At 48.7% G+C, this 22,491-nt stretch overlaps 1 protein-coding gene across 4 annotated transcripts in view; it reads right to left on the bottom strand.

The window, feature by feature from the left end:
• Window positions 1-22,491, bottom strand: part of LOC144132332 (uncharacterized) — a 222,134-nt gene that overhangs the window by 82,647 nt on the left and 116,996 nt on the right. For 2 of the 4 annotated variants that reach the window (XM_077664658.1, XM_077664656.1), the window contains 4 exons: window positions 19,399-19,486; window positions 9,613-9,729; window positions 7,157-7,351; window positions 3,239-3,348 (listed from right to left, as the gene is read on the bottom strand). In XM_077664658.1, coding sequence (XP_077520784.1) covers window positions 3,239-3,348; window positions 7,157-7,351; window positions 9,613-9,729; window positions 19,399-19,486 — 510 coding nt within the window. Of the gene's footprint in view, window positions 1-3,238; window positions 3,349-7,156; window positions 7,352-9,612; window positions 9,733-19,398; window positions 19,487-22,491 lie in introns of all 4 variants that reach the window. The other 2 variants (XM_077664657.1, XM_077664655.1) reach the window with 1 other exon arrangement.

The raw sequence follows: 22,491 nt of genomic DNA, 5'->3' as shown, positions 1-22,491 counted from the left end.
GGAAGGGGCCGGGGAGCACACACTGGCGTTGGAACGGCGAGATGGTTTCTAAAAAGGAAAATGAAACCACTTGCAAGCCCGTGACGAGCCAGCCCTTTTGGAATGCTGCAAGAACAACACAAATGCAAGCAAGGGGCCGGGGAGCACACACTGGCGTTGGAACGGCGAGCCGGTTTCTAAAAAAGAAACCGAAATCACCTGCAAGCCCGTGACGAGCCAGCTGTTCTGGCGTGCTGCAAGAGCAACACAAATGCAAGCAAGGGGCCGGGGAGCACACACTGGCACTGGAACGGCGAGATGGTTTCTAAAAAGGAAAACGAAATCACCTACGACTCGCCAGTCGACGTTCGAAAGCCACGCGGAGCTAGGATTGTTTCTCTGCAAGCTCACACAAACGAGAAAATTTCAATCAGAAGGTTTGAGCTGCTAAAATAGTAATCTTACGCTGCAAATCAAACAACAAATATTGTTTGCAAATTGTTTGAAATTTCACATGTTTGCGCATAGCCGTAATAGTGAAGACACTGATAAACGAAAAATTTTGCCTGGTCCAGGCAGGATTGGTACAGTCAAACCCACTTATAACAATACCGCTTTTAACAATATATCGGATATAGCAATGGACAGCCGCGGCACCGTCACCTTTGCAGTGTGTTCTATGGTAAAATAAACCGCTTATAACAATGCTATCATACTAGATCGTCTGTTATAACAATTAAATGTAGTCATTTGGAGCCAACCCTCAAAGAAATAAACTCGCAAACGCAGCTACCACGCCAGCCAAACTACGCTTACGGCGCAAAGAACGTGCGCGCGTATGCGGAGCCACCTGCACAGCGGCCACAGCGGCTGCGAAAAGATCACGTGACGACGCATACGAGGCGAGGCGCATGGGGTGAGCCGAAGAAGCTTGTATGACTCGGAGGAGGAGAAAAGACGGGCCCTGTCCTCTGGGCAGAGGTGGAGAGGGTTGCGAGGTGCTTCCATTTGTTGCTTTTGTATCCGCGCGGGGAGCAGCCCATTCTGAGGGTGCGCCGCCCGTTGAAAACTCGTCACGGCATTTCAGCGTGGGCTGCCCCACCTTTCCCACTTTCTATGGCTCCTGCTTCACGAGCTGCACATGTTCTGAGGGCAGCGTACAGCGTCAAAACACGTGCGTTGCCAGAGTCGTATTTATCCTCTGCCATCACCGGCCTCGATCCTGCTGGTTCTGCAAGCCCATCGGATTCCTCCCCAGAGTTCAACAATGGATGATTCTCCTTCAGGAAGCGCGGCCAGCGTGGCTCTACCGGATCAACTGCCGCAGAAGAGAAAGCGAGCGGCAGTATCTTTGGAAACGAAGCGGAACATTTTGAGGGAGCACCGAGGTGGTGAAAAAGTGTGCAACTTAGTACGCAAGTACGGCCTGTCACAGACGACGGTTTCAACTATTATCAGCAACGCGCTCAAGATGACTGAAAACGAACGCCATGCTAGTGCTGGCCATACTATGGAGGACGGCCAGAAGAGGATTCGGCATGGTGCCTACAAAGACGTGGAGGAGGCACTGTATCAGTGGTTCCTTAGCGCACGTGCTATGAACTTGCCAATTAGTGGCCCGATTTTAGCGGAGAAGGCGAAGCACTTTGCGTATCTCCTTCAAAACACCGATTTCCAGCCTGGTGGTGGCTGGATTCGGAGTTCCAAAGAGAGGCACGGAATCGTCTACAAGGCAGTCGTGGGCGAGGCAGGGTTGCTCGATGTCGACGCTAGACGGAAGTGGTTGGAAGAGACACTGCCGTACATCCGCGAAGCATATGCAGACCGGGACTTCTACAATGGTGACGAGACCGGGCTATTCTTCCAAATGCTTCCATCGAAGACGCATGCACTCAAAGGCGATCACTGTAAGGGCGGCAAGCAGAGCAAATTTCGGGCGACCGTTTTCCTCTGTGCGAATATGGACAGCAGTGACAAGTGCCCCGCTTTCGTAACTGGAAAATCTAGGAATCCCCGCTGTTTCCGTGGTGCTGCGAGGATTCCAGTTCGTTACCGTCATAATAAGAAAGCGTGGATGACGTGTGAACTTTTCCGCGAGTGGCTGTGCGAGTTCGATCAGCGGATGCAGCATGAAGGCAGGAAGGTGGCGTTGGTCCTTGATAACTGTACTGCACACCAGACTGCCCAGAAGCTCTCACATGTGAAAATTTTCTTCCTGCCGCCGAACACGACTGCAGGCTTGCAGCCCATAGACGCAGGCATGATTGCGTGCTTCAAGGCATTGTACCGCCGGCTTGTGTTGAGCAGGCTTGCTCTTAACCTGGACATTGCTGTGTGTGCCGACCCGCTCCAGACTTTAAGATTTCGTTCCTGATGGCTGTTCAATTCATTTTTGGGGCATGGGCAGAAGTCAGCTCCTCCACCGTCATGAATTGCTTCCGAAAAGCGGGCTTCGCCGGGGATATCAGTGACGCGGAGTGTCGCAAAGCTCCTGCCGATGGAGCGATTACAGAACTTTGGTCTACGGTGCGCGGTGATGACGGCGACGCGGAAGGGCTTGAAGAATTCTTGCACGCCGACGATGCAGTCACCACAAACGAAGAATTGACTGAAAGGTGATCGTTGCAGCAGTCACCGGTGCGGAAGACGATGAAGCAATGACGAAGATGACCCGGAGCCTGTACAAGTTGTCTCTCATCAGGAGACCTCAAGAATGATCGAGTCCCTACGGGACTTCATTTTTGCAAAAAACCTTTCACTCGGACATGTCCAACATTTGGGTGCCCTCCAGAACGATGTCAGCAAGATTGCCGCGAAGCAGTCGAAACTCACCGATTACGGGATTGTTTCAACAAAGTAGTGAGAAGTGCAAGCTATTTTTCCCTATTTAAATGCTTTCAAGTTTTCATGTTTTCCTTGTGTTTTTTTGGGGGGGGGCACTAAGGGATTTTTCAAGCTGAGAGGCAGCCGCAGCAACCTTCTCGTATTTTTTACAATGCCCCTTTCGGTGCCACCAAAACGATGCCTCGGCGGTGCTCGCATGTCACTTGTCGTCCGTGACCCCTCTTTGCGGTTGTTATGCTTTTTTTCATGCAACCCGTTTTATAACAATTATCAGCTATAACAATGGAATTTTTGTGGCACTTGAACATTGTTATAAGTGGGCTCGACTGTAGTTGGTATCCTTCATTCCAAGACCTGGAAGACAAAGCCTAGTCCTCACAAGACCCTCTGCTGCCATGCTGAAACCAGCAGATACCTCAGGTCTGCAGCAGTGGAGAACCGGCGCCTGGCCAGGGGCACCACGGCAGCATCCATGGAAGCAGGTGCCTGTGGCTCACCACCAGGCTGGCACTGCTGCTGCACCACCTGCAGGTGTGAGACAAAGAAGCTCAGTGGCAGCCTCGTCCACACACAGTGCTGAGCGCACCCCGAGGGTGACACCTACCCAGGCGGAGTTCCGGAGAGCATTTAAAGGGGGAACCACTATGACAGCAGCAGTCAACTGGCACAGCCAGAAAAATAACCGTGTCCAACTCCCCCATCAAGAGTACACAACGAAGACATTATGTGCATTCAGAACAGCCGCGCGAACATCAACTTTTTGACAGCAAAGCAAGTATGAGTAATAAAGAGTAATAAAAATTGATTGCGAAGTGAACTGAATATTTTCAAATAGTTGAGAATATAGGTACAGGTAGTTTAAGAAAGGACGTGGCAAATAAAAAGGCCAGTAAAGTCAAGACTTTAGATATAGCAATTTTTCTTCTCCACAAACCTTGGGGCTCCACCTGCTATTGCAAGCGGTTTGCTCACAATCCAGTGGACAGGTTGTGATGACATCACAAGGTCACGTGACCTACCTGCCACCTAGGTTGCTTCTCTGGGGACCTTTCACGGATTTTTCGCTGACTGCCAACGACACCGGCTTTCTTGTGGCACTAGACCCTTAACACTCGTGTTAAAATTATGTTTTTTTTTATGCGTGGTCGAAAATTGAAAGAGAATTCTTCTTCTCGTGGTGCTAGTGCATCATGAATTCACCATCTTGTTACCACCGTAAAGAGGAGAGGTCAAAAGATTGCAACTTCTGTTCGTTGCAATGCCACTTTTCTCTGCCAAAAAGAAAAAACTTACGAGGCAATAAGCAAGGCCAACAAGGCAATAAATTTTTTAGGTTGATTTTCTCTCTTTTCACTTTTTCTGCGACCGCCATCACTCCTCCCTTTGACATTTCAAAATGAATGACAGCAGAGCGACTGTTTTTCTGCACACGAATCCTAAGATGTTGAGGAGTGCATTAAAGCTCTTGATATTTAATGTGATAGTGTTAAGGCTCCCCCTCTGCAGAAAGTCCAACATTGTCAGTGTCGGTGTTGTGAGTGTAACATCCTCAGAGGAGGCACCCAGGGTGGCCCACCTAGGTCATGTGATCTTGTGGCGCTATCACAACCTACCCACAGGATTTTGGGCAAACTGATCATCGCGGCAGGTGGCAGTTAAAATTAATGGTTGATTCCGAGAGGTTGCTCGGGTAGAGCAATCTGGGTCGCACAGGCCCCACCGGTGGCAGCACCTGCGCTCTTCGCAGGGTAGTGGCGCATCACTTAACCACTGCACCACTGTGACATGGGTGGTATGAGGACCCCCAGCAATTTATGAGATTTAGACAGAGAATGACCAATTCCGCATATATGGACGTTAACCCATTGATGCTATCACATAACATACCCTCAGGCAGAGCTTAAGAGTCCTCTCGTATTTTCTGCTATGTAGTCGTGCAACGCTTCTTGATAGTTAATTTTGAAAAAACATTTTCATGCATAAATATGCATGCTGGAAGTCAACTTTTATTTCCCTCAGTACTGAGCATGTTGAAAAAGAACTCATAGCTTCATTTCACAGAACAGGACTTTGTGAACATGCTGACATAAAGGAACTTGCGCATTTTCTCTTTAAATACTACAGAATCTCGTGTGTGGGGCACACCCCGTTTTGGACTAGATAAGCAAGAAAAAAAAATCCGGTTAAACATACATTTTTTTAATTAGTGTATGCGCTGCACCTTGAAGATTCACATACAGATGAAAAAAATAACTGCGGCCCATACACAAGTTTATATGGTACTAACGCCCTGGGGATGACTCTACAAGGACGTTAATTATAATTGCTCAACTATACCAGCTAGCTTAAATTAAAATGCAGCTATAAAATGAGCATAAAAAGCTGCACACATCTGTGCCAAATCCGGTTACATTTCGTGCACAAATAATGGAAACAGTTTTAATTACCATGTCCACTGCTAACCCTTTCAAGCACCATTCCTGATTTCGAAACAAAACAAATATTTTTCAGCCCAAATAGTACATTCAGGTCTCAAGAAAGCCAATTATACCTAGTTAGTTTTCTAACAGAAAACTATAATATTAAAGTACCAGATTTTACAAAATTAACACCCTAGCAATCATGGAATCGTTCTGCACTTCAAAGATGAACATAATACGAGAAATTCTGAAAAAAAAAAAAAAAGAGTATTGATGGCAGAATTTGTCAGAAGAAAATGGCAGAGGACGCATTACCAACCTCACTGTTCTACGAAATAATTTTTGCTGTGTTTGCTAGTTGTCATAAAATAGCACCTTATTTGCACCGCGAACGATGCTGAATTAACCTGAAACAAAAGAAATCTGTGCTTACTAGAGCACACTGAGAAAAAGCAGTGGGTTCGCAATGTACACAACTGTATACAAAGTGCATTAAAGAGTTAACAACGAAAATCATTATTCCCAAAGCACAGCTTTGAAATGAAATAGCTGCACTGAGCACCAATTTTTCTTTACTGATTATCATAAGCTCCAGCATGTAAGGCTTACCAGACATTAAATAATCAAGAGGGGGTAGTTGAGGTTGTTGTTTTCATTCAAACCAAGAGGGGTGGACAGGGATTACGCAGAAGTACAGCAGAAACCTGACAAGAATCTCACGGAGTCACCAAAAACATTCGTACTATCAAATGAACAAAAAATTCAGGAGACACTTAAGCTCTACCTTAATGGACCCTGAAATGATTTTGATGGGCATATTCTAGTGCAACACATCTGCATTTGTGGGTATTTGAGTCAAATTTGAAAGCTCTGCGTGGACCGTATAATTTAGAAACAATCTTCATAAGTTGCTAGTCACAGTAGCTACCAACCGATTAGGGCGACACACCTCACCATGTGTCCCCTAGCTTGATGACGTCAGTGGGCAAAAGAGCCAACCTTCAAGATCACCCTGACTGCCCACTGACATCATCGGAGTGGGGGCACGCGGTGAGGTGTGTCGCCCTAATCGGTTGCGAGCTACTGCAACTAGAGATTTATGAAAATTATTTCTAAATTATAGGGTCCATGCAGAGCTTTCAAATCTGACTCGAAAACCCACAAATACAGATCTGTTCCACTAGAATATGCCCATCGAAATCATTTCAGGGTCCCTTTAAGGGTATAACCACAAGATAACCGCTGGTCCTTAAGGGCAACAGAGTAGATTCCAAGAGAAGGCAAGCGTAGCAGGAGGCGGCAGAAAGAATTTAGTTGGGCGGATGAAATTAAGACGTTTGCAGGCATAGGGCGGGCGCAGCTGGCACAGGACAGGGTTAACTGGAGAGACATGGGAGAGGCCTTTGCCCTGCAGTGGGTGTAGTCAGGCTGATGACGTTGATGAAAAGGTATGGCATGATAACGTCAATGGAACCCTTCAACGGCCTAGGGCCTTCTTTGCATATCACTTCACAGACACTGACTGTCGGACAAGACATGCAATGTCTTCCTGTAACTAGGTCGAACGAATCTGCCTCAACGGCCTTTGGGTAGTGTGTCAGACTATTCAAGCAGCAGAGGTATGATTCCAATCTCACCCCAATTTTCTTTCCAGTGCAATTAATTTACATTCCTACATGTCCTAATGATGGTTGAGCCATGTTGAGACCTTATATTCACAATTTATGTGATGCTATAATAACTTTTCAAATCTGCCACTCACGTGTGATGTTCCAACTTAACATTTTCTTGCCCCAAGGAAGACACTGCACACCAAACAGCTACTTAGAAGGCCACCGGTGTCATCTGTCATGCAGAGCAACCAATTGCTGCCAGTGAACATCCCCACAGCAGAGACAAGCACCACTACGCACCTGCTGGGCTGATGGTGGCGGCAGTTGCTTGGGCGGTGAGGGAGCAGACGCTGTCGTGGCTGGAGGGGGCATCATCAGGTGGCTGTCCTGTCCCTCGAGGGTGATACCCTGCACCAGCGCTGTGAGACCACCCAGGGTGAAGTGCTCACCCACCTCGGGCAACGTCTTCTCACTCGCAAAGGGTGTTGAGGTCACCTGCGCACAACCACACTCCGTTATCTTTGCCTGCTATGCAGACACTGGAAGCTAGGACCCACAGGCAGAGCAACCCATTGTCAAGTAGGCTTATTTTAACCCTTTAAAGAGGGAACCTGGTCTTGGGAAAAAGTCACAAATGAAGCCCAGTTTGTGAAAACTTCAGGGAATACGTACGTTTGTGTGCCGATTCCAAATATGCACTGCGTGGCCTTGATAACTCAGCCCCCGTTAATTCGGAAAATCGGACAATTTGGTAACCCTGCTCCCTCCCGCCAAAAATGTACACAAGCGAAAGGCAGCACACACTCATTAATTAAGAGTGAGACTCCGCGTGCACCTGCCAATTCGGACTGAATACAAGCCAGGAACGGCGCTGAAGTCAGTTACTGCTCCAAGGACCTTCGCGGCTTCTTCCAGTGTCGAAAACAGTAGCGCTGGAGGTTCTTCACGTGTGGCGTTGCACATGAGGAGGTTCACCGCACAAGTGGAGAACAGCACGTGAAGAGCGCAGAGTTATGGCGCTCTGGAAGAACAGAAATACCGTATTTACATGCATAATTTGCGCACTTTTTACTCAGAAATTAGGGCTCGAAGAAGGGGGTGCGGAAATTACGCGGGGATTTCACGAGCGCAACTTAAAAACTCCACAAAGGTCATAACGCGTGTGGGGACCTGCCCTGCAGCCCCCTGAGTTTGCTTTCCCGCGAGGCACCGTGCAGCAGCGGTCTCACCTCGAGGCTGAGCGCATTCCCTTGTGAGTTACATTAACTGGCAAGAGAGGGCGCCAGCATCGCTGCGCAGAGACTGCCAAAGCCCGCGCGCGGGAGAGGGGCTTTGGCTGGGATCGTCGGTGCGGGCGGACATGTCGCTCGCGGCTCCGCTCTTCGCCGGCGGGGCGAGGAAGCGACGGGGAGACAGGCTCCCGTACTCGTCCCGTCTGGCCTTCGGAGTATATATCCCTTGCCCTAGCGCGGGTGAACATTCGCTCGGAACCTTGCTGGTGAGTCTGACGACCTCGATTCATTAGCGTACCTTGTTGCTAGCTGGCGTTATTGTTTCTGTAGCAATAAATGCCTGTTTGTGTCAGCCAATGTGTCGTTCCTTTGTTCCCTCAGAGCAAGGCCCGCCGTGGTCGGCGAGCGCTCGGTAGCGTACGCGATCACGGGGTGGGGTACGGGCGGCTTTGAACTGTGTCAGCCGCGATTAAGCGAGGAGAAACTATTATCTCCCCAAGTCAACCCCACACGCGCAATATAGGTACAGTAGAACCCCGCTGTTAAATTCCTCACTACCGCGTTTTCCCGGCTGCTACGTCGTTTTCATCCGGTCCCGGCATAGCTTCCATAGGATCCAATGTATAAGGAACCCCGTTGTTACGTAGTAGCTGTGAAAACGTTCCCGCATGATACGTCGCAACTTAGCACCCCGAACATGCCTGGGCTGAAGTAGGCAACGCGCTGCAACCGCCATTTTGACTTTTGGAGAGTTTTGGCCGGGCTTGGCTATGAAACTGGCTGCAAGAAGCCGCACGCCAGTTCAAGAGGCCGCCACTAGGTGGCCATTCGTGAAAAATGCTCTCACTTTTACGGTCGCCGCATGGTTGTTGAACGGGTCAACTCCTCTTCTATCATGCTATCGTCATTGTGCATTAAGCCTCTTGAACGTCGAACTTGTGCTTAGACGGCATCGCGCGAACGGAAGGCGCTTTCCCTTGAGGAAAAGCTGGACGCATTAAATGCAGTCGACAGGCAGCCAGTGCGGAAGAGAGTCGACATTGCCAAGGACCTTGGTCTCACACCCTCGATGCTTAACAGCATCATCTCGAAGCATGCCGAGATAGAGGGGAATGCCGCGCTCTTCGGCCCGAAAGCAAAGCAGGCTCGTGGCAAAAACGGCAAGCCACCATTCTGGACTTTTTTAAGTCCTAAGCGCACTCTGTGGAAATAAATTGTCTATAGTTGAAGCTGCACATTTTCATTCATTTTCGGAGCTTCCCTCACTGTTGCGTTTTCCCGGCTGTTACGTTTTTTCCCACGGTCCGGTGAAAAACGTATGAACGGGGTTCCGCTGTATAGTGTATGTTGCTGTGTATACGTCAGCTCCCGGACGCGCACCCCATGCTGGCCGGCCCCCAAAAAAACGTTCACTCTAAATGAAAAGCCCCCCCCCCTTCTTTTTAATCCTTATCCCACCCCGTGTGTACAGCAATAAAACACCGCAGTATTCCCCCCCCCCCCTCCCCCCCCAGTGAGCCTCACCTTGCGGGTAAAGCTCTTGGAGGCTGCGTAGGTGAAGTTCTCGTCGTCTGCCAGAGGCTCAATGCCCTGCAGGACATTGTCCTTGTCTGCTGCATCATCGTCATCATCCACGGGGCCCTGCTGCAATGAGACCAGGGAAGAGCTGCTGAGCGTGGGAGGCCTCCAATGCCTGACGGCAGAACTGGCACGCACTGCCCACATTCACACGCTGCGGCCTCACCACAGACACCAGGGCACTGGCTTCCCGTAAGAAGGGCATGCAGCAGGCGGAGGAGCAGAGACAGACAGAATCTGGCTCAATGTTAAAGTTTTTGCAAAAGCAATGATCTCCACCATACGAGGCCGTTCATCTGGTGCCTCTCTTCATCTTGTGCATTCCTTGTCTTTGAAAATCATGAGGGAGGGGGGGGGGGCGCTTCTTAACCACATGCGATGGCATTAAAGGGACACTGAGGAGAAATTGAAGTTAGCTTGTATCGATAGAATACCAGCTCCTGATCACAAAAACGCCGCTCTTACTGAAAACAAACCTCTTGTAAGGTAGAAAATAGCAAGAACCAAAATACAGGTATCGCCACCACAGGCCAATCTCGCAAGTACAAACATGGTGACGCCAGAGGCCAAGAGACACCACCTTTGGGGAATTTTCCGCCTTACATGGTAGCGCGAATCTCTGAGGCTGACAAAGGTAGGTTGCGCAGATCAATATTGAAGTAAGTTTCGTTTTAAAACCAATAGTGCACTTTTATCACACAAGGAAGGCAGACAAAACACAACCTGAATGTTGGAAGCAAAGAAAACCGATGCTTGGCGGCGCCACAGGCGGCCAGGAGAGTTTCGATTTGTTATGGCGCTTCGCGTCTATGAGCTTTCCGTGCCCCGTGGTTTTGTTCTTGGTGCGCCTCGATTTACAAGCGCCGAACAGCAGAGGAACTCCAAGTGCCGCTTCAAGTGCTAGTTAGCCTTTGAAGGAGCCTGTTAAGGCTTGTCAGATGATCGCCACGGTCGATGAAAAACTATGATGGCACAATGGCTGGTGATCGTACAAGGCAGCACTTGTGTATTCACACGCTCGCCCAGCGAAACATTCCCGGTTGTGCCAGACAACTTCAAACTACTTAACGGAAATCGTTTATTAGGGACGGGAGACAAGGTACAAGGTGGTTCAGAAAAATTGCTGATGGCCTAGCTTTGTTAGGCCAGGATATACCTAGGGAAAGCGCGGAGATTTCTGCATCAGAAGAGTGCACTCACTAGATGCGCCTTTATTAATGCTTCTAACTTGAGCCGTCGTGGCGGAGTGGTAGCGTCTCCGCCTCAAACGCCAAAGGCCCTGGTTCGATTCCGAACCTCGGCACAGGATTTCTTTTCTTATTCAGTGAGTGAGTGGGCGGGGGGTTTCAGTGGCTCCCATGGATGCCGCCACAGAATACGTTGGTTAGCGGTTGAGCGCAGGCTCTGTTAATGCGCATTTATGCTCCGGCGTAACGTGCGCGCGCGCTGCACGACGACGTCACATCGGCCAAAGCGAGACCCTCTATACTCCCACTGCGCTTGACCGCCGACGCGTTCGGCGGCTTCGGCGCACTCTGACCGCATTGGCGGGGAGACTTGGAGCATGTCTCTATTTCGCGCCGAGTGCGCCAGCCGCCGCCGGACCTGCCAGACTGATTCGGCTCCGCGGCGAGGTGCGCGTTGTGACGTAATTCAATAGCTTCGGCAGATGGGCGGAGCTGTTCTTTTCGAGCTCGGCTAATTTAATACATTCACAGTACATATCTGAAAGTACATGCAAGTGGGCAAGAGGGCCTGACCCAGTGGACCCGTTGGATCTAGCGGAAGCCGTTGAAGCGTCGTGCGCCGGCTTTTGTTTCAAGACGACAACTTTAAACGCGACCGCCCTTGAGCGCCCATCCGTTTATTGTGGCAAAAAAATAAATAAATAACTTGGCCCTTGCAACCGTGGGAGACCTCGACGCCGCCTGCTGCGCCGTGCAACCGCGCCGTTCAAGGAATCACAATCCGTTGGCCCCAAATCCCCAGCCAGCCTCCGATGGGCGCAAGGCGCCGACCTTGTCTTGGCCCCTCGCGACTCCCCACACTGGGGTTATGATATTTAGTTTGCAACGGCTGCTCACTGAGGAAGGGGGAAACGACCCGCCAGCGCCTAACCTAACCGTGCTCCCTCAAAAGCATCGCAAGCTCTGTGGGGCTGAGGTCACTGAAATGCAGGCCGGAGTTTTTGCGAGAACTACGTCGTCGGGTTTGGGAACAAGATCCATCGTAATGCTGGCAAGACGCCGGTGCAAACGTAAAAGAAGCGACGGTAGCGACCCCCGATAGATGCCTTCAACGTGCGGCGGCGGTAGCTTTCATTTCGGCAGCTGCTAGACCGCACTGCTAGCCGCCAGAAATCATGGAGTCTCCGTTTACGTCACGTTTCACGTCACTCCGTCCTGTGACATGAGTTCTCCGTGATGTCATAAGAGTTCTCGAGTTTGAATTGGAGCGGCGGGGAAATCTTTTTCAACTTCGAATCCAAATTTCTTACTATCAGATTTTGCTAACAAAAAAAATTTGATAAGGTTCTCCTCAGTCTCCCTTTAAGGTTGCCTGCTGTGACGTCTACAATGAGCGTAGTGTTGTTCTTGTGATTTTCCCGCCAAAACTCCAGCTGGAACCGGTTCCATAGCCCCTATTTTGCCAGTAATAATATTAATCTCCTAGTAGAACAATGCAACAGTACGATGAAATCTTCAGGAATGATCAAGTCAACGCAATAAAGATAAATGAAAACTAAACAAACGCAGTTACAATTGGGACAAAAACAAGGATATACCTCCACATCAAGATATAGCTATAAAGTGACGAACTATTGAAACAGTCGAGAATTTCAGATGTCTGGGTGTTATCTTTCCAGCGACCCTGTCTTAGGACAATCACGTTAAATGTGTTCTAAGTGAAATAAGTCAAATAACTGTGTAACAGCCCGTTTCAGATACCACATTCACTTGCATAATTTGTGTACGTTTTAAGACTTCGAAAAGAGGGTGCACAGATTTCACAAAAATTTTCTGAAAACATTTTAGAAATGCTACAAAGGTCATAACGCGCAACACATATTGTATATTACCACCTATACATAGAGTCCCCCCATCTCACACCCCTCGCTGGTAAAAAAAAAGAAAAGGTGACTCCAAATGTAACATGCCTAAACCCCTCCCACACTGCCCCATGTTTCGTAGTACTCCATGGGATGGCATGGCGGTGCATGCGCAGCTCAAAGCAATAAAACGCTACGCTACAATTGTGAAGCCAGCAGAGAGAGGCAAAGGAGATAAAGGGCACTATAAAACTGTGCCCTTACTGGCCCACCTGACTCCAGCTCACACCATTTAAAATGTAACCACTCATAATGCTGGACTGGATTATATGCAGCTTTTTGTGAAAATCGCTTCGCTTCCCATACAGTTCAATGTATTGACGTAACCTACTTAATACGTGGCAGTGCATAACCGGAGACCGCGTATAGTGCCGTTTCTGGAAAGCCTGGCGGCCCGTGCATCGGCGCGGGCCCGAAAGTATTGGCGGGCGCGACGAGTGTGCTTCCCAGATTGCGCAAGAAGGGGGAGCGTTGTCAGAAGGCAGGGCAGAAGGCAGGAGAGGATGGAGAAAAAAAAATTAGAAGCCGCAAAGCAGGCATTTTTCCTCTCCCATGCGCCTCCGTTGGGCACACTGATTGGCACATGATGGCGTGGCCTGACTGGAGTGTGGTGGAGCAGCGGCGGCGGCGAGCGAATGGCATGACGCTGCAAGCGCTGCTCGTAGTACGTGCACGTGCGGGGGCATCTTGTGATGCCTGAGACCATGAGCGAGATATGTGTCGTCACGTGTAGCAAAAAGCTGACAACGTTAGGCAAGTCAGCTGACAATGTGAGCAAGTCTTCGGTTCCGATGGCGTCTGCTCCTTCAAAAGCCAGGAAACGGCAAGTTCTCGAAAGCAAGCAGAGCATTACGAGGGATGTCGAGAGCAGTTTGAAAAAGGCTACGTTGGCAAAAAAGTATGATGTCACCGACGCTACTGTGTCCACCAGTTGGAAGAACAGCAAGAAATTGCTACAATAGCGGCAAGAAGTCGCCGTGTCACTTGCAAGGAAGCGGATTCGTGCGTTAAGGTACGAATATGTCGCCGCTTTGTTTGAACGGTTTCGCGAGGTCTGTGCCCAGAGTGTTCCTGTGAGTGGCTCGATATTGCAAGCCAAGGCCAGGTGCCTTGCAAACATTTTGGCATGATGGTTTCAACCCATTTAACGGTTGGATTCAGCGTTTCAAGGACAGGCACAAGATAAGCTTGTCGTCGTGTCACCAACCCTGATGACGTTGTGTGTGAAGAAGCCGCCACAGATGAACACATCGTGGCAGCGGTGCACGGTCGCGATGAGCCTCTATCCAAGGATGAGCCTGAAGAAGTGAGTGAAAGTGCAGCAGAAGTTTCGTGCAAAGACGTGCTTGACTGTTGCAACAAACTGCACTCAGAGAAACCTCAGCGAGCAAGCGCTCAAGTGCCTCGCTGTTTTTGAAGATGAAGCCATTAGCAACACAGTTCAATCGCAGCGGCAGACTGAAATAACGTTCTTTCATTCACTGCGATGCTTCGCCAAAGAGCTCACATAAACAGCTTTGTCAGGTGCACTTCGAGAGGTAGGGTAGCCATTCTGAAATCTCGAATGTATAAAAAAGCTATGTTTTGGTTACAGAGCAGTACCACTTACTGTATTTACACAATTGTAAGACGGCCTATTTTGAAAAATTTGAAGATCCAAAGTGGGGCAGTCGACTTAAAATCGCAACCAAAGCCTTAGACCATAAACACAGGCAAGAGATATCAGGAATGCTACAGCGTGGTTGCACTTTTGCTGCGCGGCTCCGTCGCATTGCTCTTGGTGCTGGCCTTGAGCAGCTCCTATGTCAACGCGCAGAACTGGCATCCCCTCCCCCGCGAGCGGCGAGTGATGGCGGCTATCGATAAGTAGCAAACTGGCACCCCACACTCCCAACACGTGGCTGCAGACTAGAGACGCTAATAAGCGGCAGCGGCCTGACAACACAACCACGTTCTACGGGAAGCTCAAGCATCCAACACTTTTTCCTTTTACTTTCAAATGCGCGCACAGCACTCAAGGGAGCGTTGATCGCTGATGGAAGGGCCGCTGTTCCAATCAAGGCAGCACCCCCGCTCGGTACGGCAGCTCTGCCGGTAGTGTCGGTAGCCGACGGAAGAGCTGACGCCATTCATGCGTAGTTTCTCTTTGGTTCTGATGCATTTGACTACTGCTGGCAGCGTTTCACAAGGTTTTAATGTAGTGCTTCGTCAGACATCATTTGTGCTCCAGGTCCGGCAAGCAACCAGAGCTCGTTCACAGCTACGTTCAAGATGGCTGCCATTCTTTACGCCGAAGAAAACAACTGCGCGCCGGGCCACAAGTTCGATGCTCCCAACGGGTGATACAGGTGTGGCAGCTGCAGCGAGGAAAACTTTCAGCAGTTCCACGCGATGTCGTGATGTGGCTGTTTGCGAAGTGCGGGATTTCGCTGGACGACGTTAGAACGGCGTGCTGTGAGACCACAGCAGCGATCACGACGGCAGCGCTAGTGAGGCCGATGGTGTAAGTGTGGACGAGTAATGCGCCCACGGGCACGGCACGGCAGCCGATAGCGGCTGGCGATAAACGGCGTCCGCTGGATAATGCTATCGCGTTCAACTCTTCAAGGCAAAGCTTAAACAAACTCGAAGCTTTTGTTTTTAGCTTTTTTTTGGAAATGTGATTGGGGGGGGGGGGGTCGACTTACATTCGAGTCGAGACGAGTCGAATCGAGTGTAAATATGGTATAATGCAGATTTTCCAAACTCCCGCGGTATGCGTTATAAGTTGTCTATGCTGCAGTGGCAAACCAAACAGCAAATGGTTTGGTAGTTTTGGATTTGGGCACACACGCAACTATTCGTCTGGGAAATTTACCATCAGTGCAAGCAAGCAGGGTGAACGGTGCACAATTCGTGCCCTCACCACTCGCACCTTTCGCAATCATACAAGACGACGCGGCCACGCCGATCTTCCCAAGCCTTCCTTCCTTGTGCACACCCGTGTACATGCTGATTGGCTGGCGCAACAGAGAGCACAATATGCGCATAAAAGTATTTTTTTCTTTTTAAAAAATCCGACTAAAACGTTTGGCAAAGCTTGGCCCGCTTGGCAAAAAACAACTGGCCCGCTTGGCAAACTTTGCCAAGCGAGCCGCGTCGCGCTGTCCCCCCCCCCCCCCCACCCCCCCACCCCCTCGCCCCCACTGCTCTGGCAGGAGCTTGCCTCAAAATATCAACAAACAAGAGGTGATGTTACTGGTGGGCAGCATCTTGGCGCGCTCCCAAAGTCTGCACTGCAGACGGTGCAAAAATTGAGGAACCCGCTAAAAAAAAGCTAAAGGCTAAAAAAATTAAAAAAGAAGTGGGGGGCGGGTTCATTATGCGATCAGAGTGGCTGTCCGGGCGAGTTGGTATGTCAAGATGAAACTTAAAGTGCTTAAAAATAAGGACAAACACGAAGGAGACAACACATGCACTAACCTTCAACTAGTGTTAATTCATTGCGTAAACAATTTTTTATACACAGTGGGTGCTAGAAAAAACAGAGAAATACCAGACCAGTTATCACTCCACAAGTCCCACCAAAACAACCAGCTTAACGTTGATTATCACCTTCAAAAAAAGTGAGCCCTTTCCCTAAGAGTGATGTAGAAGGAACACTAAAACATTTTTTTTTCAATTTACCTTCAGAGTTTTTAACCAGTTGTTTAATGTTCTTTCTTCGTCCTCGTGTCTGGCATACTTACTGGTTAGTTTCCTAGTTCTTTTTCACCACTGTGAGTCAACGCTCTTTCTGTACAGGTATTTAAATACATTAGTTGCCCACCTGTTATCGTCGAATTTCCTCAGGCATTCTTCATATAGTATATTACTCTGAGCTTCCCATGATTCGAAAGATGCCCACCCCATATCCACCTGTACTGCCTCATTTGTGGTAGTGTCGTGGGCACCTAGTGCTAATCTTACAACAGCTCTCCGATTTACTTCTAATCTCAACAGAACTTCTGCCCTTAAAAGGCCACAGAAAGGGGTGTTCGAGCTTGCCTTTAAAATGCTTGCACTATGTAGAGTACAGGCCACCAAGCATCCATGCAGCGTACGAGACCTCAAAAGCGAGCGGGAAATTTACAATACATTTTTAAAAATTTCCATTTTCGCACTTCGCGGTGACGAGCGGTGCCGGGCTTTCGCGAGAAAACCTAGCATACGACGGCATATCCTGCAAGTGACATCAGCAGCCGGGGGTTATCATTGGTTCATAGCGCCAAATTCTTTCAGACGTCACGCGCTACTGCGCCCGCCACAGCCGGCGGAGGTAGGGGAGGGGCCGAGTAGATTGGGCCAGCGGAGGAGCGCAGCCGTTTTGGCATGCGAGAGGAGAGGGAAAGGCGTGAAGATGTGGAAGTTCAAATGTTGCCTGCAGATAACTCAGCTTCCCCCAAAACGCATTAAAATAATTCTTGCTGGAGGATAATTATGAAGCGGCGTCCTTTAACAACCAAGACATATCGCAACTTTATCGAGAGCCCCTTTCTGGGTCCCTTTAAGCACAGAAATGCATTCCCAAAAGTAAGCTCTGGCACCATTATTCCTTTCCAAATACCTCTCAATACTTCATATTTGTTGTACCCCCATAATGCCCTATGTTTCATTATCCCGGCATCTCTTCGCCCTTTTGCTAAGAAAGACTGTTTGTGCTTTTCCGTGTACATCTGCCCTTCGTTTATCCATACCCCGAGATATTTGAATTCGGCCACTCGGGGTATTTCGTGGCCTTGTATTGTGCGCACCTGATCAGTTGCATCATTGAAAATCATCGCACCTGACTTAGTCGCGATAAAACTGAAACCTAAAATGTCTCCTTCGTCTCCACAACAATTAACCAAAGTTTGCAAATCTTCCTGGCTGTCTGCTAACAGTGCAATATAGTCCGGATACATTGAACCGGGAAACTGCTGCTCAACTACATTTTTGCCTAATTTGTATAACAGATTGTAACCTAGATTACTTTCTTGTAGCCTTCTTTCCATATTTACCATAAAGTAAATACGGCAAGTAGTACTTTTCAGAAAAACATTGTTATATCACGAACTTTGCTGCATCAAGATTTTTGTCCTTCAGTGGCACAAGTGATATCACACATTCCTAAAACATTCCCGTTCCACTTTATTTTGCTTGCGTGCATTTGTGAAGATATTACAACAAAATTTTAAAAGAACCATCAAGCAAAATGAGCGGCGAGAATAGTTCACAAAGAGCTTCATTACCTCGAAGTCTCATCTCAAAATATCGGTTTAGTCGAAATTTTCTGCCGAGCCAAGCCAAGCCGCTCCCCATGGTGCCGTGCATTTATATGACCATTTATCTCAAAGTATTTTCTCAATGAATTGCGGATAACTTGAAATCCTGACTGACAGCTGGAGGTAAATCCCGCCACTGAAAAAGTATCACGAGCTTCGCACGTTGCTGCAACAACTGCCATCAAGCGAATACAAAACCACGCGGCACTGTAGAAGTCAGTTAATGGGGTCAAGCACCCCTCCGACACGACGTGCTCTTGCGAGCTGATGGGAACAGGATATGCAAGCGGGTGGTGCCCGCGAAAATAGCGCAGATAGTTTGGCTTGCTTTGTGCACTGTGTCACTGAACAGATGTGCACGCGACAGACGCGATTTACCATCGACGGCGTCCGCACTTCACATGACCGGGTGCGATGGTGTGGTTTAGTTTAAGGGTTAATGTCCCAAAAATACAGCTAAGAGGGGTGCCATAGTCGAGGACTCCAGAAATTTCCACCACTTGGGGTTCTTAAACATGCACTGACGTCGCTCCGTACTATCGCGCACAGTACTGAGCTACACCACATGGGCACTTTGAGTTTCACCTCAATCAAGGAGCAGCCGCTGCGCCCTCGGGGCCAGCAGGCGAGCGCCCTAACCACTGGGTAAACGCGGCGGGGCGAGATGGACGCGAGTTATATCAAACATTGTTTACAAACGAGAAACCTTTGTAGCACAAATTTTGCACAAGGCAACCCACTTTATGGTGCGGTCATGAAGTCTTATTTTTACCTGACATTTGCACAAGAGCATTGGTATTATGTGGCACTACTGCTGCTTGTTCGTTGGTAGCAGTAGCAACCTTCACATTTTTACAAGGAGAAAGTTTTACACTTCACAAAGTGATAGAATTTGCCTAAATTTTCTTTTTGTGCTCGCGAACACTTTGTTGTACCGAAACTGCACCATGAAACTACTATATTGAATCGAGGAAAAAAATATGCACATTTCAATAAAAGTAAGAAACTACAACAAAAAAAGTTAGTTGCATCACGACCTTCGTTTTATTAAGGGTCATTATATCGAAGCTCATGTGCAACTTGAGAGCTTGCTGTTCAATTGCTATTCAGTTGTCAGAGTATTCTCATACCCCTAATTATATCATATAAATTTGTTGCAGCCTCTCCCTTTTCTACACAGTGCCCCTTTGATTTGCACTACAGCCAGCTGGCTAAGCACTTCTGTTAGATTATTGCTTCTCCTATGGCCACCAATTACAGTGCACTATTCCACTCCCTAGTGCAATACTCGCCAGTAAGGACCTAATAAATGATGATGATGATGACGGCTGAACAACTTACCTCAGGCTCCAGTACAGCAAAGGGAGTCCTCCCCTGGAGCGGCTTCGTTCGAAGCGGCAACTCTGGAGGGCCATAGTTGGTGGGAGGCCTGCACAACGCACGGACAACAGTGGCATCATTCCAGGAACAGACCTGCTGGAAATGCAAGGACTTCTCCACTGCGTGCAATTTATGGACCTGATTCCACCTCCCAGCATCAACATCAGTCAGCTCCCCTGCTGCATTACCACCTAAATGACGCATAGTCCACGTTGAAATGCCTCCAGGCAGTGCAGTCTCAGTATGAATACCTGAGGACAAAAGCGGGGGCGCTTTTATAGCACGTGCGGAAAAAATTCTAGTTCTGATAGCAAATGTAGCGGGTGTGTATAGTATGCGAATACACCCACTGTCTCAGATTTCTGGAGTACCAAGAAAATCGCACCACGGCACAGATATTGAGACTGTGAAAGACCAAAGGTGACACTTCTGCAAAATAAACATTTATCAACTATACAGTCACTTCTGTCAAAGTTCTGGCCCGATTTCACGACTACGACACTTCCGGTTCACCAAAATTTTTCGCAGGTCCTGTGAATTTTGTTGTAGCGGGATTTGACTACAAAAGCATCTCTCCACACATTGGCAACACAGAATCTTTCAGTACCAATGAAACAAGAATTTACACTTTTAGACTGGCACTTAAAATCACATAAATCAAGCTGAGGTGACTTACCACAGTGAACTTTGCCATTATCGGTGCACTATCCCACCACATAACCATGTCTTAGTAAAATATGCCTCATATGCTGTTAAATCGTAGGTTTTTTTATAGGCTAGTGCGACTACTGTACAATCTTGTATAGGACCACGCTCATGTATGGGCTGCACCCCATTTTGGACTACATATTGAAAAAAATACTGTTACACGCTTTTAATTTGTGTAGGGGCCGCAGCTTCAAAATTCACCTCCGAATTTTGAAAAGAAAAGCGTGGCCCTTATATGAGTTTATGGTGTATTCGATGATCTCAAGTATTCAGTCGAATAGTAATAATATTAATTGGTTTTTGGGTAAAGGAAATAGCGCAGTATCTGTCTCATATATCATTGGACGCCGTAAGGGAAGGGATAAAAGAGGGAGTGAAAGAAGAAATGAAGAGAGAGGTGCCGTAGTGGAGGGCTCCGGAATGATTTCGACCACCTATCCCACAGCACACGGGCGCCTGAGCATTTTTCCTCCATAAAAACGCAGCCGCCGCGGTCGGGTTCGAACCCGGGAACTCCGGATCAGTAGTCGAGCGCCCTAACCACTGAGCCACCGCGGCGGGTCAGTCGAATAGTAAAGTATTCGAATAAGAAAGTATTCGATTTGAACCGAATCGTTGGCATTTGAAATCTCAAAGCATTCGTCTCGAGCAAATAATATTTCTGTAACTCTTGCTGTGTTGTTGTTTCGATTCAGCATACCTACTCCAGGATGGAACAACGGTGAGTACACAACCAAAGCCCAGACTCTGCATCGCATGCTTGCGCCCCTACGCATATGTCAGAGCTGGTCTGCGCATGCTCACGGCAGGAGATATGAGCAGGCGGAAGTGCAGTACCCAAATCTGTACCTGCCAGGTGTCTGCGGCTTTGCTACCCATGTGTGTACGTGCCGCTTACGCGTGCAGCAATACAGCGGGGACTACTTATAACGTGACCGGTTATAGTGCCGGAATGGATATAATGTGGTTTTTGCCGGCCACCAGTCTGCCTCCCATAGGGTTCAATGTAAATCTTCACTGCTTAATATGTGGTTGCACGAAGCAAAATACTCGTTATAGTGCAGTTTTGAAATTTGCTTGGCGACTGCGAGAGACAGCAAGTGCACTTTCCTACGTGCCGCGCCGATGCTTACTTCATAAAACAGAACATAAGACAGAAGCTACCGCTATTCTCCACGTGGAATTTGTTAAACAAGCTTCACAGCATGAGCACAAAGACAAACTACTGTATAAACCGGAATATAAGTCAAGATTTTTTCTTAAAAACAGCGAGCGAAAGTCGCCCCTCGTCTTATAAAGCGGCCTTAGCAGAATGTGAGTCGCAGTCTGGCAACCCACGGAGACTGTTCGCGAACGGATAGCCAAAGCCGTATCGACATCCAAACGCGATTGCTTTTGTTTTGTTTTTTTCGTTCCGAGCCACCAGATTATAGGTCTTCGTGTGCGCTGTTTTGTTTGACCTCGTGCGCAATTACGCGTTAGCAATGAGTACCAGCGGCACGCGGAGGCAGTTCACAGCGGCTTTCAAGAAGAAAGTTGTAGAGTTCGCTGAAGTGAACGGGAACATGGCCGCTGAGCGCATGTTCGGCGTTTCGGAGAAGAGCGTGCGGTATTGGCGCAGACAGAAAGATAAGTTGTTCGCGTGCAAGCCGAGAAAAATGTCCTTTCGCAGACATCGTGCAGTACATCCAAAACTTGAGGACGCACTTGCGGACTTTGTGCAGCACCTTCGTGCGCGGTTACTACCCGTGACTGTGCATTCCATTCAATGCAGAGCTTTGGACATTGAGCAGGAAGCTGGACTGCGCCGAGAAGAGTTCAGCGCACCGAAGTCATAGGTCCGCCGTTTTATGAGGCGCAAGAGATTTTCTCTCCGTCGCCGCACATCCATATGCCAGAAGCTGCCAGAGGAGTTCGCCGATAAGCTCGTCAGCTTCCAGCGGTATGTGTTTCGGCTTCGAGAGGAGCACGATTACATGCTCGGACAAATTGCGAATGCCGACGAGACCCCTGTCTGGTTTGATATGCCTTCGGCTACCTACGGTCAGCGAACACGGCGCCGAAGAAGTAAAACTTCTGTCGACAGGAAGTGAGCACTCGCGCTTTACTGTCATGCTTGCGTGCACGGCAGATGGCAGAAAGTTGCCTCCTTTTGTCATTTTCAAAAGGAAAACCATGCCGAAGGAAGCCTTCCCTTCAGGTGTTGTTGTGCACGTGAATGAGAAAGGGTACATGGACAAGGCTATGATGATTGATTGGATTCGTGTGGTGTGGAATCGTTGGCCCGGTGCACTGCTGTGTCATCGAAGCATGCTGGTTTTGGGTGCTTTTCGCGGCCACCTGACC

This window comes from Amblyomma americanum, chromosome 5 (genome assembly GCF_052857255.1).
Source record: "Amblyomma americanum isolate KBUSLIRL-KWMA chromosome 5, ASM5285725v1, whole genome shotgun sequence".
NCBI lineage: Eukaryota > Metazoa > Arthropoda > Arachnida > Ixodida > Ixodidae > Amblyomma > Amblyomma americanum.
Note: the sequence above shows the minus strand (reverse complement) of the source record. Positions and strands in the feature narration are given on the sequence as shown.